The sequence below is a fragment of the Erpetoichthys calabaricus genome, chromosome 9 (genome assembly GCF_900747795.2).
Source record: "Erpetoichthys calabaricus chromosome 9, fErpCal1.3, whole genome shotgun sequence".
NCBI classification, from domain to species: Eukaryota; Metazoa; Chordata; class Cladistia; order Polypteriformes; family Polypteridae; genus Erpetoichthys; species Erpetoichthys calabaricus.
Genome location: NC_041402.2, coordinates 101462069 through 101482048, shown reverse-complemented (window position 1 = coordinate 101482048; position 19980 = coordinate 101462069). Strand labels below are relative to the sequence as shown.

At 37.6% G+C, this 19980-nt stretch overlaps 1 protein-coding gene across 1 annotated transcript in view; it reads left to right on the top strand.

Moving 5' to 3' along the window:
- LOC114657201 (C-type lectin domain family 12 member A-like) overlaps nt 1-19980 on the top strand; it is a 56882-nt gene that overhangs the window by 21619 nt on the left and 15283 nt on the right. Inside the window, exons 3-5 of the mRNA XM_051932220.1 lie at nt 2608-2709; nt 6699-6914; nt 10525-10676. Of these exons, the coding sequence (XP_051788180.1) occupies nt 2608-2709; nt 6699-6914; nt 10525-10676 (470 nt within the window). The remainder of the gene's footprint in view (nt 1-2607; nt 2710-6698; nt 6915-10524; nt 10677-19980) is intronic.

Sequence of the window (19980 nt, the reverse complement as noted above, 5' to 3'; positions counted from 1 at the left end):
GCTTTCTTTACTTGTACTATGTATAGACAGTGAGCACAGGAAGAACTGATACTGAATTCAATAGTAGGTAGGAAATCATCAGGTTTTAACTGCTCATTATGCTTTAGATAAAAGCCATCAATTTTCTCTTGTCTATTAATAAAGACATGTTTTGGGTGAATATCCATTTATTTAGCTATATGCATAATGCATTATAAAAACAGTTAAAGGATATAGATATCTATTTATTTTGTAGGTTTATGAGAAAGTAATTTCTTTAGTTAAAATAAAAAGTTACTTTTTTTCAGTGTATCAGAGGTATGTTTTAAAAAAACAATGACTCTTAGGGGTTAACAGACAGTTCTAAGAAGGTCCACTTAACATACAAGCTACTTTTTTGTTGGTTTCTGGAGACCCATCATAACCAGTCACTTCATGTGGGACTATTTTGTTAACAATTACCTGAAGTCGCCTACAAGAAGGCATCTGAAGACTGAAAAACAATCAATTGGTAATATTTTCATTACAGTATATGTTGTTGAGCGTGAAATAAAGCTGTGAAAAGTAATATGAAGTAAACTTGACATCATGATAGCTGAACAAACTAAAGTACACATACAGCACAACACAAAGTTGGCCACCTACTCCTTCTAAGGTAAACACATAAATAGTGAGCAAGAAAATTATAGTTTTGTGAATGTTCTTCTTTTAGATGACAGCACTGTGTCATTATATCTGATAAGAATGTAAACTCCTACTAACTGCACTCCTAAAGGAAGGATGAAAACATACATTCTTTATAATAAGGTTAAGTTTGCTATAAGTAGAAATTTATCAACACAGTAAATGATTATAAACCTTTTCAGTTAAAAATTCTGTCATTTTCAAAGTTGTTCATGGTTATTTATTTCTACAAAAAAGTTGATATTTTCTGTCCTTAAGTATGTGGCCAGGAGCCAATTTATTTTAGCAGTTTAATTAAAAATTAGTTTAATAGGAGGTGTACATAAATGTAATTAACACAAAATTGTCAAAACATAGTTATACTACCATTGTTCACAGATCTTCATAGCAAAAGAAACTACACTAAAAGCAAAATATTTTAACAGGCAGAGAATATTTGAATTTTTTTCTGTATTCATTTTAAGAACTCAACAATTATTATTTTAAACTTGATTTCAGGATGTTCACTTTATCATTTAATACTTTAATACTCATTTTTTAAAAATGTAAAAAATGTGATGTATATTATAAGACTGGTCCTAGCTATACACTACAAGAACAGAAAAATATCATTAATGACATTGTGATGCAGTGTAGTGTATGGATACCCTTGGATAAACAATCAACTTTCTAAAAGAAACACAGTTTTCTAAGTTAAATATATGTTGGTTACTCAGAAATAAAGTAGAAGTGAGAGCAAAACAAAATGACTGAACAGCTTTCTGAGCATCACCCCACAAATTTAATACATTTCTTGATTTTTGCACCTTTGGAAACATTTTGCGTGAATTGTTATTTGTGAATACAAGCTGTTGAAATCTGTGACGGTTTATTTAGTTATTAACATGTGCATTTAGACTTTTGTACCCAGTCACTTTTTCAGTTTGTTTTCCTCTCACATCTCAAATATACTTGAGTTAGGCTAATTGAAGATTTCAGAGTGACCCAGTATAGTGACTGTGTGTCTTGAGATGCTGATACACTGTTCAGTTGATTCCTGACTTGTGCCAAATGCAGCTGGGATAGACTTTATCCCTCAGGACATCAATGTGGATTAGGCAGGTTGGAGATTTTACAGTATGTAATGGTTTAGTTATTTAGTGTGGGCGACCCATTTGATCTGGTATACAAAATCTGCTCAATTTTCAGTAGCCTTTAAGACATCAACTGCTTCTACTGCAATGCATTTTGAGTTTCTGCTAGTTATTTTATTTCAAACAGTTATGAGAAGTAATTGTATTTTGAAAAGCTGATATGAGAATGAGAATGTTAGAAATAGACAAATGCAAAAAAAAAAAAAAAAAATAACATTCATTTGAAGGCTGGCCTAAACTTAAACCTGTCAATTAAAGACAATAACATCATTTACTCCTTGAATTTTCATAACCTTTAATGGTACAATATTACTTTCATACTCTGTTCTTCTTGGCATTTTGTTTATTGTTAGTGCCCCTTATACCGCAGGACTGTAACTTATGTTTGCATCTAAATAAACACACACAAAAAATTCAGTGAATATGAAATCTTTTCTGCTTCTATGAATCTGTCAAAACTTCACTAGCAAACATTGATATACTAAAGGTCATAAATAAGTATCTATTAAAATAATACTTTCTATGTAAAGATTATTTCAAATGTGTCAAAGGATTTAATGGCATGTAACACACTGCAGCATAGCGACTTTTCGGAAACAAAAGGATTTCATGTAGATAGCACAAAGATGCAGTCAAACTTTACACAACATTACATGTGTGTTAGTGGAGGGGTGACTGTTGTTAGTGTCAACACTATTATGTGTGCTTGTTTTCCTGGATAAGTCATATTATGAACATCCTGAAGTTTGAATATCTTTTATTTGACAATATTAAAATTGTAATAATAACTTATCTCTTATTTCTTTCCTAGGGCCACCAGTAAAAAGGAAGGTTTACTGCACCCAATCTGTCTTTCTTTTTTCCATAGTGTGTACCTTGCTAACTGCAGTCATAGTCATCTTGGGTATAACAAGTAAGAATGATATTTTTGATTACAGTGTGTTGTTAATAACACGTTGTGGTTCAGTTATAGATAGATTACACTATGAATTTGTCATTTTTTAAGTCTTTTTGAATATCATTAATCGATAAGTACAGACGCTTAACAAAGATATTTAACTGAAATAAAAAATATTTAACTCACTAATAACTGGCATTATAGACACATAAATGGAAAACTAAAATAGAAAAGAAATAAATATACTGTACATACCTCAAAAGATACAGTCATATATATATTGATCTGGTCAGCTAAGAAGCAGAGGGAGTTGTTAATCAGTTTCAGCTGCTTTGGTGTTAAAGAAATTAAAAACAGGTGCACTAGAGGGGCAACAATGAGACGACCCACAAATCAGGAATGGTTTAACATCAATACATGTCATTGCCAGAAGGTTTGCTGTGTCTCCTAGCAGAGTTTCAAGGGCATAGAGGAGATTCCACGAGACTCTAGAAGAGCTGAACAGGACCATAGAAGGTCCTTAACCCATCAGCAGGATCTATATGTTCTCCTCTGGGCAAAGAGGAACAGGATGAGCACTGCCAGAGCCCTACAAAATGACCTCCAGCAGGCCACTGGTGTGAATGTCTCTGACCAAACAATCAGACTTCATGAGGGTGGCCTGAGGGCACAGCATCCTCTAGTGGGCCCTGTGCTCACTGCCCGACACTGTGGAGCTCGATTGGCATTTGCCAACGAATACCAGAATTGGCAGGTCCACCACTGGCACCCTGTGCTTTTCACAGATGAGAGCAGTTTTACCCTGTGCATGTGACAGACATGAAAGGGTCTGGAGAAGCCATGGAGAACATTATGCTGCCTGTAACATCGTTCAGCATGACCGGTTTGGTGGTGGGTCAGTAATGGTCTGGGGAGGTATATCCATGGAGGGATGCACAGACCTCTACAGGCTAGACAACGGCACCTTGACTGTCATTAGGTATAGGGATAAAATCCTTGGACCCATTGTCAGACGCTATGCTGGTGCAGTGGGTCCTGGGTTCCTCCTGGTGCCCAGCCTCATGTAGCGAGAGTATGCAGGCAGTTCATGGAGGATGAAGGAATTGATACAATTGACTGGCTCCCACGCTCGCCTGACCTAAATCCAATAGAACACCTCTGGGACATTATTTATTTTGAGTTGGTGCAATAAAATTTCGGCAAAATGGACTAGCCTGCCGCATCATTTTTTTACTTTGATTTTCAGGGTGTCTTTGAATTCAGCCCTCTATAGGTTGATAATTTCCATTTTCATCAATGTGGCATCCTTTTGTTCCTAACACATTACCCAGTCCACATCAGTATAGACATCCAGCATATTTTTTTTTTCCCATTGAGATCTGATATGTTTTCAAAGTGTTCCTTTGAGTTTTTTGAGCAGTTTATATAAACTATATATATATATATATATATATATATATATATATATATATATACCTATACCTATACCTTATTTTTTGTACCCAAGGGGAAATCAAAACTTTACAAAAGCGGAAGAAAAGAAAAATACATATATTACTGTATATAACTAATAAACAACAATAAACCCCCAAACACAAATAAGGATTTCTGTCATGAATAAATGAGTTGCTGCTGTCAAATATAATAAAATACTAAAGGGACATATCTTTCACATTATTTAGCTGATCTTTTGTTTATTCTCAGTTGTTCTGCTATTGTTAAGCCACTTTTGTAAATAGCCTTAGACTTTTATCAGTATTTAAACTACTTATTCACATACGTACACTGCTTGTAAATTAATTAGTAGCATCCCATAATCGTAGCAATACTGCAGTATCCAGTTTCTGCATTTACTTCAAACATTCATGTGCTATTCCATCACTAATTTCAAGTTGTAATCTTATTTCAGCATACTACTCAAAAATAGTGGAGTTGCAAAACAGCTAATGGACAGACATGTTATAACAGTATAGATGGTATAAAAAGCAGTATGTTCTGACATGTTAATTTTCGACAAAAACTGTGTTTAATTTTTTAATTTGTTTGTGGTCCCTTTATTCACTTTATTAGCAAAATAATTATTTCATAATCATAATATGCTAAATAAACTAATGAAAACATTAAATCATGTGCTTGGAGGCACTTCGTCTTCTTCATATCGCATTTTCTTATGGACCTTTGGGTCCATCTTAACCAGGGTCCTTTCCTCTTGAGTGCAATATCCATTGCAGTCCATTCCCAGGGATCATCCAACCATCTTCTTTTCTGTCTTTCACTTTTCCTTGTTCTTTCAACTCTTTCAAGCATGATTGTCTTTTGCAATTTGTCATCCTTCACCCTACAGACATGTCCAAACAACATCAGTTTCCTCACTTTGATCTTGGCCTCTACTGTTAATCCCCTGTTCAACATCTTTCGAATCTCTGAAAGAAACCAACACAGACACAAAAAGGCCATGTAAAAACTATACTGTATGTATAACAGCCTGGCACATCACCTGAATACAGCATGCTGGTTCCATGAGACAGCAGCCCTATTCACATTACCACCTGTTTTCCTCTAGGGGTTGCTAGCTCCATAGTTGGAATAAGTTCTTTTAAATTGCAGCGTTTTAAGTAACTTGAACCTAAATAGATATAATATTAAAAGGTGATACCTCTCCCATAGTGATACAGTGGTAAGAAATCATCCATCCATCAATTATCCAACCCGCTATATCCTAACTACAGGGTCACGGTGGTCTGCTGGAGCCAATCCCAGCCAACACAGGGCACAAGGCAGGAAACAAACCCCAGGCAGGGTGCCAGCCCACCGCAGGGCACACACACACACACACACACACACACACACTCAAACACACGCCCACGCACACACACACACACACACACACACACCAAGCACACACTAGGGACAATTTAGAATCACCAATGCACCTAACCCGCATTTCTTTCGACTGTGGGATGAAACCGGAGTACCCGCAGACACGGGGAGAACATGCAAATCCCACGCAGGGAGGACCTGGGAAAGTGTGGCAGCAGCGCTACCCACTGCGCCACCGTGCCGCCAGTAACAAATCATATAAGAGAAAATAACAGCTTTCTTTACTGACGATTTACATTACAGACGAAGGAAGCCATAGCAAGACCATTATCAATGTGGCATCTTGAAGTATACAGTCTGCCATTTTCGTCGCTGCACTGGAAGGGATTTCAGGACTAGATGACGATTTCTTCCATCCGTCCGTCGGCTTCGAGGTGTTTGGTTGCTATCTAAGTCTTTTATACTGTTTTCTCCACATGCAGGCTCTTACTTAGGTAAATCATGCCATTCCAAACAAGGCAAAGAGAGGATTCAATTTCATCTCTAAAATATAGAAATAGTACAATGTCCATTTTTGTAGTTGTTCCTTTCTCTCTTCAAATGCTTGCCTAGCAGTTCTAAAAGATGAGCCCCTCTGTGCTAAATCTGGCCTGTATGTGTGAGTGGATTTATAAAATATTTTTGTACAGAGCACAGTGACATTAAACTTATTTTCTTATTACACCACCCTAAATTCAAAATATGTCATTCAAATATCCAAGTTACACCAATTAAATAGTTCAATTTAAATTTTCAAACAAACATTAATCAGTTAAATACACAGATTAGATTCTGAAAGCCAAAAGTGAAAAAGATTTGAGAAGATAAAGAAGTTATAGAATTTTATGATTATTTCAAATACCTTAAAACGATGGGGCAGAAGTGGAGACTATTCTCAATTAACAGTGGACTCTCCTACTATAGGCTTACCCCAAGGGAGAGTCTCCAGATGGGTGTGAGGGTACTCACTGTCTCCCACCAGGTTGATGAGTTTGCTTTGGTGAATCATTATTGGATTTCTGTGCTAGTCATGGACTATCCAAGACAAGCACCAGGTTTGAACACAATGTAACTTTCTTGTCCTTATTTTACCTTGCATGGTGGTCTCATTAATGTGTTCTGAGATGTTGTATTTTTTTCTCTAGTCATGAAGAAACTGGCATACATTGAAGAAACTGAGAAGATCTGTACTATGCAAAACCTTTATAAATATATCATTAGTCTTAATGATAAGTTTGAAGAGTTTAAGAGTGACATCAGTAAAGCTTATCAGGAATGCAACAGAAATCAGACAAGTGAGAACGACATCTTCAAGGAACATCTGTTAAGAAGAGTCTGCACAAATGACAATGGAAATAAAGGTTAAAAGTTAAGCTACAATTTTAGAAAGCAGTCATCTTTTTATTAGTGATGAAATGATGTTCCAATTAAAGATTAATTAAATTTAAGAAATGTAATATAAATTTGGTTTATATATAAAAAATAGAGACAACTTAAATTCAAATGAAATACCACTGTTATCTTGGCCAGTGTCTAGACAAATGCCATATATTAAAGTTCTATAAAAATATTTACCTATGTATTCCTTCACCTAAAGGGAATTCAATGAAATATTAATATTTCACAGCAATTAGACTGTCTGGCAGCTAAATCTACCTTCTCTTGAGAATCTCAAAATGTGTATTTAGTCTAGTAACCAGCAAATCTATGCATTACTCCCACAAGCTAACTCTTAATATAGCCAACACAATGAAGACTAGAACATTCAGAATAACAAGGGGTATGAAAGTTTGCAAGCAGAAATAATTAATCTTTACCACTGTGCAAAAGTAATACATAGGGAAGCAAAAACAGAATTATGTAAAGTTTTTGATTAGAATTTATAACTTGTCAGTGTGTATTTCTCACATAATTTCAATAATTCATAATGAATCACTGAAAAGTATTTGACATTGTCCAGCATATTTTGAAAACTAAAAACATCATAAACCATAAAAACACCATTTAGGTTGAAAAATGTTCTTAAAATATTGTCAAAATTCTCTTAGTGCCTTTTACTGGAGTGCATACTTACTTGATGAAAATATCACATATAAGGAAACAATCATTGAAGTTTACGATTAGTTATTTCAGTTATTTCATATTAGTGTGAGTTTGAGTGTTGGTATATGATTGAGTGACCCTGTGTCTGACTGATTTTCTCTTCCAGGGCTAGCTCCTGATCTGGGCCCAGTGCTACTCTGAAACTTCATAACCATGAATTGGCATACATGGGTTTTAGAATACCGTTGTTAAACAAACTGGCCATCATTATATTTTCCTATATTCTTCTTACCTGTAGGTTCTATATTTATTAATTTAACTTCTGGGTCAAGATTTCAGTGCATTGTTTCCACATATAAGTGAAGGGAATACATTATGGAGTAGTAACTGGTATTTTAGTCAATTGCATGTTTTCAATTTATACATTAAACAAAAGAATTGGCTCAATATTCACATATGTGAACAAGTAATCATTTGAATATGGATATTCATGGTAGCTGTTAGCACAAGTTAAAACCCAGGTAGTTTGTGGCAAAAGCAGCTGTGTGACATGAGAGAGTCAAACAACTGCTAAATGATGTCCTGTAGTGGTGTCCTTGTGACGGTGTGGGTCTAGGTCCAAGCTCCCTCTTCCAGTTTTGGAAGCCTCTTGAACCCAACAACATTGGTAATGTAACCGGATAAACTGGCAGATGGGGACAAATCACACGTGAAGCAAGGGGATGGTGTAAAAGTGTCCAACTGCTTTCATTAAAAACAAAAACCAAAGAAAACCAAAACAGTGTTCATAGTGCAGTGCTTCAAAAATCCATAAAAATGAGGTGATTAAAGTGGAGGTTAAAATTCAAAATAAATAAATCCTTTAATATGAGGTTAAAATCCAACAGACTGGAAACAGTTCATTTTAAAAAACCCAGTGCCTTCTCCTTTTAACTGGTGGTTCCCCTGCTTCTCCCATATGGGCCTTACAACAGGGGAGTTGCCCTATCTTCAGTCTTTTTTGCTGATGGAATTCAGTGTTTCCTTGCTTCTCTTCCTCCTTCTTTGTAGCAGTGACATGCGGTGAGGTTTATGGCTGGTGAGGCACGGACTCCTTCAGAGTCAGATTTACAAATATATGAACCCCAAAGAGTAGCTTATTCAATGTTAAATTGGCAGCATGCACATTGACTACTGGTTATTTTTCATATCTCATCAGCATTCTTTACACACACATAGGTACGGTACATATTTGGCTAAGAAAGAACATTACATTTAGAGTGCATTTGCTCTGCACCCTCCATGTGTTCTAAATTTTCCATTGCAATTCCACAATGCATACTCATTCAATACAAATGAATGTATAGAGTGGTGTACAAAAAAACAGAATTCAATTTTGACCTTAAATGAAATATTTAGTTGTCTTTAAAAACTTTTAATTCTGATGCTTTATGAATTTTAATACAGACGGTTCAACAAAAGGATAACAAGAAAAAGAAAAGAATATTTATTTAAGATTGAAATTTAGTTTTTAAATATTGGATTGTTTTTTTTTTTTCTTAGTCTGATCCCATTTTTTATAAAATTGAAAACCGTTTATGGTCTTACCTTTATTTGTAAAGGAAGGCCATGCGTCTATCCTTCTCCATGAAAATCTCCATCACTTTCTTATAAATGTCCTCCTTATTTTCCTTTAGTTTTAAAAGTCTTAATCTAATCTTCCATTTTGGCAGTCAGTCTGACCAAAAAATAAAAATAAACGGACCGCTGCAGTACACTTGACTTTCTGATATCACTAACTTATTGGCGCCTCTGCGTAGAAGAACAGCAGCAACAAGCACCTGTTGTGCTCACATGTGCCCCCTTCGGTGCGGCAGGGTACTGTCTGCCTCACCTTGTGCCTTCTCACAGCAGGTTGTATGTCCGATCAACAAGACTAAATATGTCACACATATTCATTAAAAAATATTAGCCAGACTGTGGAAAGTCAGGGTGTATAATAAACGTGTGTGCAAACATTATATTGGTGACATATAGAGAGACAGAAATAGGCATATGCCAATTGCACACATCAACCCAGTGTGTGAGGGACAGCGCAGTCTGAAGGGAGGTGAGGCTCATTGCTGCCACACCTCATGTTTCTCCCCTGTATTTGATCAGGAAATGTGCCAATTCAGCGATTTTGACTATAAAATGATCAAGAAATATTGGAAACATACAGAAAACAAATTTATAGCACAGACCAGTGGACAACTTTATTTTATGTTATTATTATTATTATTTTTTTACTTTTCATGATGACAGGTGAGGCCCTGCCCCCTCTGCCTCCCCTGACTGCATGTCCCTGCTTTGTACTCTGCATATTTTTGCTATTACCATTTTTATCTGCTGTTATTATGTTTTCCTTTAACAGTCCTTTCCTGCAACAAAAATGCAAATTACAGTCATAGCAGACAGGCCTCTCTAAAATCTACTTAAGTGCCATATGTTAATCCTTTAAGCTTTGCTTTTTCATATCACTCAATGGAATAATGAATATATGATAACTGTTCTAAAAGTTCTGTACTGATTTTATTTGTTTGTTCTAGTGTATTTTATATTAAGAAACAATATTTAATGCTTAACACATTAAAGGTTTGTGTCCAAATTGTTATAAATGACATTAAATGACAATTTATTACTGACACTTAACATCTTTCATTAATAATTCACTAACAAGTATTATGTAATGCTTCTTTATATCTTTACAAATCATTTATTTAGCAGCTGTCAGTCTTTTTGCAATATTTAATCATAATCTAAAGTTGAACCTTTTCATCCATTGTAAAGGTTTGTAAATGATTATTAATGAAGGTAATAAAAGTTATTATGAAGTGTTGCCAATATTTTAAAAGTGAAAATCATTATTTGAAAAGCCTTATTTTTCATAACATCCCTAATTATTTCTAGGTTTACCGTGCTTCTTGTGTCCAGTTGATTGGTTACAAAATAAGGACATGTGCTACTTCATTTCCAAGGAAAGTAAAACCTGGCTTGAAAGTCGATATGACTGCATTGCAGCCAAAGGAGACCTGAGTGAATTTAAGGATCTACTTCACCTGGTAAGAGAGTAAAGAATGATGCTTTTCTGAAAGACTGTGTTTGCATAAGTAATATAAATGAGGCATATGTTTAAAATAAGACATTTGTGCTGATTAACTGAAGAAATTCATTTTGAAAAGTGTGGTACTAAAACTGCTAATTAATTAAGCATTATGTTGAAACTAGCCACTAGACAGGAAATAGAAATGAAAGTGAAAAGATGAGATTGGTCTAAAACCATTAGGTCAAGAAAGGAGCCAAAATGAACAAAGATATTGTATCATCAAGTTAAATATGGAAAACAATACCCAGTAAGTGTAAAGACAGACCTCAGTATGTGCATCTTGGGAACTGCACGTCTGACATTGTGGTCAGCAACACAGGAGCGCCACAGGGGACTATACTTTCTCCGGTCCTGTTCAGCCTATATACATCGGACTTCCAATACAACTCGGAGTCCTGCTATGTGCAAAAGTTCGCTGATGACACTGCTATCGTGGGCTGCATCAGGAATGGGCTGGAGGAGGAGTATAGGGACCTAATCAATGACTTTGTTAAATGGTGCGACTCAAACCACCTACACCTGAACACCAGCAAAACCTAAGAGCTGGTGATGGATTTTAGGAGGCCCAGACCCCTCATAGACCCAGTGATCATCAAAGGTGACTGTGTGCAGATGGTGCAGACCTATAAATATCTGGGAGTGCAGCTGGATGATAAATTAGACTGGACTGCCAATACTGATGCGCTGTGCAAGAAAGGACAGAGCCGGTTATACTACCTTAGAAGGCTGGCGTCCTTCAACATCTGCAATAAGATGCTGCAGATGTTCTATCAGACAGTTGTGGCGAGTGCCCTCTTCTACGCAGTGGTGTGCTGGGGAGGCAGCATTAAGAGGAAAGACGCCTCACGTCTGGACAAACTGGTGAGGAAGGCAAGCTCTATTGTTGGCATGGAGCTAGACAGTTTAACATCTGTGGCAGAGCGAAGGGCGCTCAGCAGGCTCCTATCAATTATGGAGAATCCACTGCATCCACTTAATAGTATCATCTCCAGACAGAAGAGCAGCTTCAGCGACAGACTGCTGTCACTGTCCTGCTCCACTGACAGATTGAGGAGATCGTTCCTCCCCCAAACTATGCGACTCTTTAATTCCATCCGGGGGGGGGGGTAAACGTTAACATTTAACATTATACATAGTTATTGTCTGTTTTTCACCTGCATTATTATCATTCTTTAATTTAATATTATTTATTGTATCAGTATGCTGCTGCTGAAGAATGTGAATTTCCCATTGGGATTAATAAAGTATCTATCTATCTATCTATCTATCTATCTATCTATCTATCTATCTATCTATCTAACATGCCTGGGAATAATGTGTCATTGCCAGCAATAATATACAGTAGCTACAGTCAAGGAAGAAAACATATAAATGGTGATGTCAGCTTGGCAAAACACTGGGAGAACCTAAAACCATAATGCAATATCAATGGACTGAATAATATCTATAAAATTTAATTTAGCTGTAAGCTATCTATCAATCTACTTCCTCACCAAATAAAATACACCCTCAGGTAAGCACCAAGTAGTGTGAATATCATTTACGAGCACAAAGAAATTAATGTCAGTGTAACTCCTATTGACTACTGTGCTGAGGAGAGGTTACCAGAGCAGAAGCCAACATAGACTGTGAGCGAGTAAACGGAAGAGTAAGGAGAAGGGGAGGTTCAAAGACCCTCTGAGTACTGGGGGTGGTCGGCAGGGTGCTACTCACCATCATACATACTGATGTGGCCATCTACCCTGTAGAGCTTGCTGGACTTCCCCAAGCACACCTGGTTGCACTCCACAGCGCTCAACTACTATACTTGTTACGCACCAGATCTGACTCATCCCTGCAGAAACAGGTGTAGCCTGCCTCGACCACCCTGTATAGTACATGTTAATCAATCCTGATGAAATATTTGACTGAAACTATGTAATATTTTATATAACTATTTTATCAGGCATTATTTAGAATATGCCTTGCAACAAGGAGACCAGGGTTGAAGTTCTAGGAGCTGCCCCTACATAGAGTTTGTATGCTCATCTCTTGAATGCATGGGTTTCCTTCAAGTGCTCCAGATTCCTCCTACAGTTCACACACATGCAGGATTAGAGGACTGGTGATGCTAAAATGGCCACTGATGTGGGTGTGTGTCAGTGTGTGTGTTTGTGTGCACTCACCCTGTGATTGGCTGGCGCCCTGTCCAAAGATTGTGACTGCCTTGTTCCTATTGCTTGATGGGATAAAGGATTAGGAAAATGGATGGATGGATGAATATAAAAATGCAGAGAATATTTAAATACTGTAGTTTATAATATACATTTAATTGAGAAGCTGGTAATATGTTAAAAAAATAAAAGACATCCCTCTTATACACAGCATATATTGTTGACTAAATTTTTTGTCAGAGAAAATCCCTCAACAAGCTAAGAAGCCTTATAAATTATGCTTACAGTTTCTCACAAATAAATAAAGGATGTATAAATTAAAATATATTTATTTCTATTTAATTGAAATAAACTTAAATTAATAAGAGAAGACGATAACATGTGTTATGTGAACTGCAGACACATGTTATTCCCTTTACGTTTGGGTGCCCTTTTCATAAGATGTTACATAACCTATTGTATCATCCCAACCTTATAATTAAATCAATGAATTTTTTTCCATCAATTGTTTAAAACTCACATTATTTAATTAGGGTTAAAAGGCAGAAATCCAGCATGGAGATTATAATACTCACTCAGTCACTCAAACACACACATGTCAACAGTCCAATATAGAGGTGCCAGTCATTGTGACTGATGATGTTAGGAGTTAAGTGTCAACAGCGATTGTATAAAACTAAAAATCTAGTGAGTGGAAGTTAGTGAGCAACTGTATAATTGTGAAGTGAATAAGTTCTGTAAGGACAAATAAAAAGTGCAACAAACTTAAAGGACTCAATAAAATGTAGATTCTGATTTCCAAATTTAAGTTCCAGTGAAAACCTGTATTAAAATTGTCAAGCCTGAATTACACATTTTTTTGTGATTTGTGATTTTCCCAAACATACCATGAAATCGCTCAGTTTCACATGGCCAAGCCATGGGTGCTGGTGAATATAAAACAGGTAAAGGTATGACAGGACACTGTAAAAATCACAATCATTAATCTCAAGTTAGCATTTTGAGACAGAGCTCATCTGAAGATGCAATTCACTTCACTTGCTTCTTTCTATTATTTGTCAGAATTCAACAAGCAATAATCAGCTATTAATCTTACTTAAAACTATTTGTGAAAATGTATATTTCAATAATTGCATAAATATATATATATATATATATATATATATATAAATATATATATATATATATATATATATATATATATATATATATATATATATATATTACTTAAATATACAATAAAAAGTTTATCCATCCATTATCCAACCCGCTATATCCTAACTACAGGGTCACAGGGGTCTGCTGGAGCCAATCCCAGCCAACACAGGGCACAAGGCAGGAAACAAACCCCAGGCAGGGCGCCAGCCCACCGCAGATAAAAAGTCTATTTTTAAAATAATTGCAAGCTACATTAGTTCTGTTAAATGTTGATATATGCGGCACCAAATTTGTTCTAGAACCAGCTAATTATTTTATGTGTAATTCTAATGGAATATCCCCCAAAAACCATCCCAAGTCAGTAAGCTAATATAAACAGACTAAATTTAAATAGTCCTTTGCTGTCTTGTCAAAAGCATGGTTGAAAGTGAATAAGGTTATCACTGGTAAGCTTTAATCATTGACAAACACAGTATGGACATTTACTGTATTATTAAACTTGGCTAGCCTTCTGAATGTCTTTTATGAGCCTCAAGTTTTCTTCCTAACTCTGATGCATATTTATGACTGCAATCACCAAGATAGTCATCATAATTGGTAGAAGTTGGGAAAAGTACTACCAGAACATGCCTGTAGGCTCAACAAAATGTCTACATGATAGAAATTAATCGGAGATTTTTTTTTCTCATTAGAAATGTTTAATTAAATACAAAATGACAGGCAGAATGCATGCAGAATCAAAGCATGTAAATGCTTCCTGAGAGGACTAAACAACTTTCTTCTTCTGTCAATTCCATGAATTTTACTAAAGCAACAACATTTATTTATATAGACACATTTTCATACAACAATGTAGCTCAAAGTTATTTACAAGATGACAAAAGAAAGGTAGAAGAAGAGAAAAAAATGAAGATTAGGTAATATATATTAAAGAATAAATAGCAACTAAACAAGGTAAGGTCAGATGGCCAGGAGGCCAGAAAAAAAATCTGCAAGGGTTCCAAGGTCAAAAGTCCACCCAGACCTGACTGGACATTCTACCTAACGTAAATGTCCCTAAATCAAAACTCTTAGTTTTCTTGCACTAGAAACAAAACACAATTTCAAATGCTGATTTAGAAACATCAATTTCATGTGAATAATTTCACTCAACACCACTTGTAATAAAGCCTCAAATTTATTTTCATTTGGCATCAAACAATACGTAAAAGTGCTGTTAACCGTCTAATAGGTTAGATTTTACAGTTTGCATGCAATATACTTGAGAACATTCAATTTTAGACTTGCATCTTATGTAGAGTGAAGTACTAAACATTTAAAATGGATTAATTAGTCATATCACTTTGTCTCTTTTCAGAAATTCTTACAACAAAAACTAAATGAAGGAGAGGGTGCTTATTGGATTGGCCTAAGACAACCATCTTCTATCGAACCTTGGAAATGGTTGGATGGAACCACTCTAGATGTTAGCCAGTAAGTATATATTTATATTGTTTTCATAAACATAATATATAAAATATAATTATTATAATTATATATTAATGTACTAGCAAAATACCCGCGCTTCGCAGCGGAGAAGTAGTGTGTTAAAGAGGTTATGAAAAAAAAAGGAAACATTTTAAAAATAATGTAACATGATTGTCAATGTAATTGTGTTGTCATTGTTATAAGTGTTGCTGTCTTTTATATATATATATATATATATATATATATATATATATATATATATATATATATATAATACAAAAACACACACATAAACATGTATATACATAAACATATATATACATATCTACATATACACATATCTACATATATATATACATATACACATCCACATATATATACATATATACATCCACATATATATACATATAGCAAAATACCCGCGCTTCGCAGCGGAGAAATAGTGTGTTAAAGAGGTTATGAAAAAGTAAAGGAAACATTTTTAAAATAACGTAACATGATTGTCAATGTAATTGTGTTGTACACATATATATATAACATATATATATATATATACACATATATATATAATATATATATACACACATATATATACACATATTATATATATATACACACATATATATATAATATATATATATATATATATACACATATATATATTATATATATAATATATATATATATATATACACATATATATATATAATATATATATACACATATATATATATATTTGGAAACTGTTTCTTCTTCATTGAGGTTTTCTGTTGGAGAGCTTTTTTCATTTCATTGAAAATTAAAGCAGCAGCTGCCAAATTATGTAGCTTTCTTATTAATTTTTCAACATTGTGTAAAATAACTTTATAAAGTAACATAAAAGGTTTAAATACTGGTTATCCTTTTACACTAAAATATTACTAAAGAGATACAAAAAAAGTAAAATGCATATGTTCTTTTTCTTTAAGGAGATTAAATATTACTGAAGAAAGAAAAAAAAAACTAAAACAGCCAAATGGGGCTATGCTTACAAACTTAAAAGGTTTAAATAAAACAGAAATATACACTTTTATTTTATTTTTGTATCCTGTAGCAAAGCCCTAACTTTTTTCGTGAAAGCCCGTTTCAGTCAATAAGTCTTAAAAACAGGTGTAAAGATATTGACAATAAGCTACGTAAACCCACCAAGACATGGAATCGTTTAAATCAAGTATCATTACATCTTCCTTTCTTAAAGAGAAGTAAGGCAGTACTTATAAGCTTACATATATATATTGTCAGAAGAACGACCAAAAGACATCGAGAAGGTTTGGGGCAGCCACCCATTTAATCCATTACGGCTGCAAAAGCGATCAAAATTGGCATACATGTTCACACCACCGAGTCCAAAACAGAACTGACTTCCAGGTAGCAAGATGGCAGCTTTAAAGGCCAGTAGCGGAAGTGATGTCATCCCGACCGGAACCAGAAGTGACGTCAGTGGCTGCCCCAGAGCCGGGTGGGATTTCCCTAGAATGGTCTGCAAAAGATCGAGAGGGAAGATTAGTGCACTCCGCCCCCCCCGGTCTGGCATGGAACTACCTGTATTTAAGCCCTTTAGCTGTCTCCTAAACACACGTGTGTGACAGGGCCCCCCCCCTTAGCCCAGACCCGTTGGGTCGGGCGTCCTGCACCGAGAGGTCGTGAACACGGGAGAGAGCGTCGGCATTGGCGTGTAGAGAACCCTTCCGATGAATGAGCGAAAACTTGTAATGTTGCAAATCGAGGAACCACCTCGTGACTCGCGGGTTAGACTCTTTGTGTAGGGCCATCCACTGTAAAGGGGCATGGTCCGTGACTAGAGTAAACTCCCGACCCAAGAGGTAGTATCTCAACTGTGTGATCGCCCACTTTATCGCAAGAGCCTCCCTCTCCACTGCCGCGTATCTGGTCTCCCGATCCAACAGTTTCCGGCTCAGAAACATGATGGGGTGTTCAGCACCATCGACACTTTTGGCTCAGCACTGCCCCTAGGCCTGTGTCCGAAGCGTCCGTCTGGAGAATAAAAGGCCGTGAAAAATCAGGCGCCTTTAACACGGGTGCCGACGTCAGGGCCCTTTTTAAGTCACTGAAGGCTGCCTCAGTCATATCAGTCCATACCACAGTGTTAGGAGCCCTCTTCTTTGTCAAATTAGTCAAGGGCACGGCTCTCTCTGAAAAACGTGGTACAAACCGGCGGTAATACCCCGCTAATCCGAGAAATGCCTGGACTTGCCGCTTGGTTCGCGGACGGGGCCATGTCAAAATGGCTTGTATTTTAGAGCACTGTGGCTTCACAGTACCACGACCCACCAGGTAGCCCAAATACTTGGCTTCCTCCAATCCAAAGAAACATTTCTTTGGGTTGATACGAAGACCGGCTTCTCCCAATGTCCGTAACACGGCTCCAACCTGCTGTAGGTGTTCCTTCCAGGTGCTGGAATAGATGACGACGTCATCCAGGTAGGCAGCACTATACGTGTTATGGGGGCGGAGCACTTTGTCCACCAGACGCTGGAAAGTTGCAGGAGCCCCATGTAACCCGAATGGAAGGACACGATACTGCCAGTGCCCACTAGGGGTGCTAAACGCGGTTTTACCCTTTGCGGAGTCCGTTAAAGGAACCTGCCAGTACCCTTTGGTCATGTCAAGTGTGGTCAAGTATTCTGCCTGTCCAAGCCTCTCAAGGAGGTCGTCCACTCGAGGCATGGGATAAGCATCAAATAGTGAGACCTGATTAAGTCGACGGAAGTCATTGCAAAACCTCCAACTTCCGTCGGGCTTAGGAACCAAGACAATTGGGCTGGACCAGGGACTATGACTCTCCTCTATGACTCCTAGATCCAGCATGCGCTTGATTTCCAGTTCCACTTCTGCTTTCTTTGCCTCGGGAAGACGGTACGGGCGTTCTCGGACTATGACCCCGGGTTCAGTCACTATGTCATGGGCAACCAGAGAAGTCCTTCCGGGGATTTCATCAACCACCTCCGGGACGGACGAGATAACTATCTCTAGCTCCCGCCTCTGTCGGTTATTTAAATTAGACCCGAAGTTAAGGGTATTACTTTGAGCAAAAAGGGAGCGGTGCTGGCCGGAGGTGGGATCAGGGTCCCGTTCCTTCCACGGTTTCAGCAGGTTCACGTGATATATCCGCTCTCTCGGTCGACGATTGGGTTGTTTCACCAAATAGTCGACGAGCCCCTTCCGCTCTTTAACTTCGTATGGCCCTTGCCAGTGGGCAAATAGCTTAGAGTGGGAGGTGGGAACCAATACCATGACTCGATCCCCCGGCTGGAACTCCCGGAGTGTCGTGCCACGGTCGTAGTAGTGGGCCTGTGCTGATTGCGCCTCTTGCATGTGACTTTTTAATATGAGTCGAATCTTCGCAAATCTATCGCGTAACTCTGCGATATATTCCAAAATATTAATTGTGGGAAGGGCCTCTCCTTCCCAACCTTCCTTTAGAATGTCCAATATGCCCCGGGGTTGTCGCCCATATAACAATTCAAAGGGTGAGAACCCCGTTGAGGCTTGCGGGACTTCCCGGTAGGCAAAGAGTACGAGGGGGAGGAGCTGATCCCAATTCCTCCCATCCCCGCTGACCACCTTGCGAAGCATCTGTTTGAGAGTCTGATTAAATCTCTCTACTAAACCATCGGTTTGAGGATGATACACCGCGGTTCTCAAGTGCTTTATTTTGAGTAGCTTGGCCGTTTCCTTGAACGTCTCCGAGGTAAACGGCGTCCCTTGGTCCGTAAGGACTTCTTTAGGGATTCCAACTCGCGCAGAGACCTCCATCAGTGCCCGTGCGATTGCTTTAGAATTAGCTGAGCACAATGGGACAGCTTCTGGATATCGGGTTGCATAATCCACGAGGACTAATATATATTTATGTCCTCGGGCCGAGGGTTCCAGGGGTCCCACTATGTCGACCCCTATCCTTTCAAAGGGAACATCAATTAAGGGGAGGGGAACGAGAGGAGCACGGTCCCTCCTAGGAATTTGCCGCAGCTGACATTCCGGGCACGAAACACAGAAGCGGCGAACCTCCTCGTTAATTCCCGGCCAATAAAAACGAAGCTTAATACGCTCTAAAGTTTTTTCGGTGCCCAAGTGGCCTCCTAGGAGATGGGCGTGCGCTAACTCACAAACTTGCCGCCGGAAAGTTCGTGGAATTAGCAGCAACTTCCGCACTCCCCCCCTCGTGTTCACTGACCCGATATAATAAGTCATTTTCTAACACAAAGTGGGGTCCTTGTGGCATGGGCTGATTGGTGCGTTGGCCGTTGGCGAGGACTACTACATTCTTCGCAAACTTAAGGGAATCATCATTCCACTGCTCCCTTCTAAATGAGGCCGGTGTTTGTCTGAATTGAAAGCTCAGATCTGAGAGAGGGTCTGGGCTGACCTCAAGGGGCGGAGAGTCGTCCCGCTCTGGTGAGGTGCGGACTGATGACGTATTCA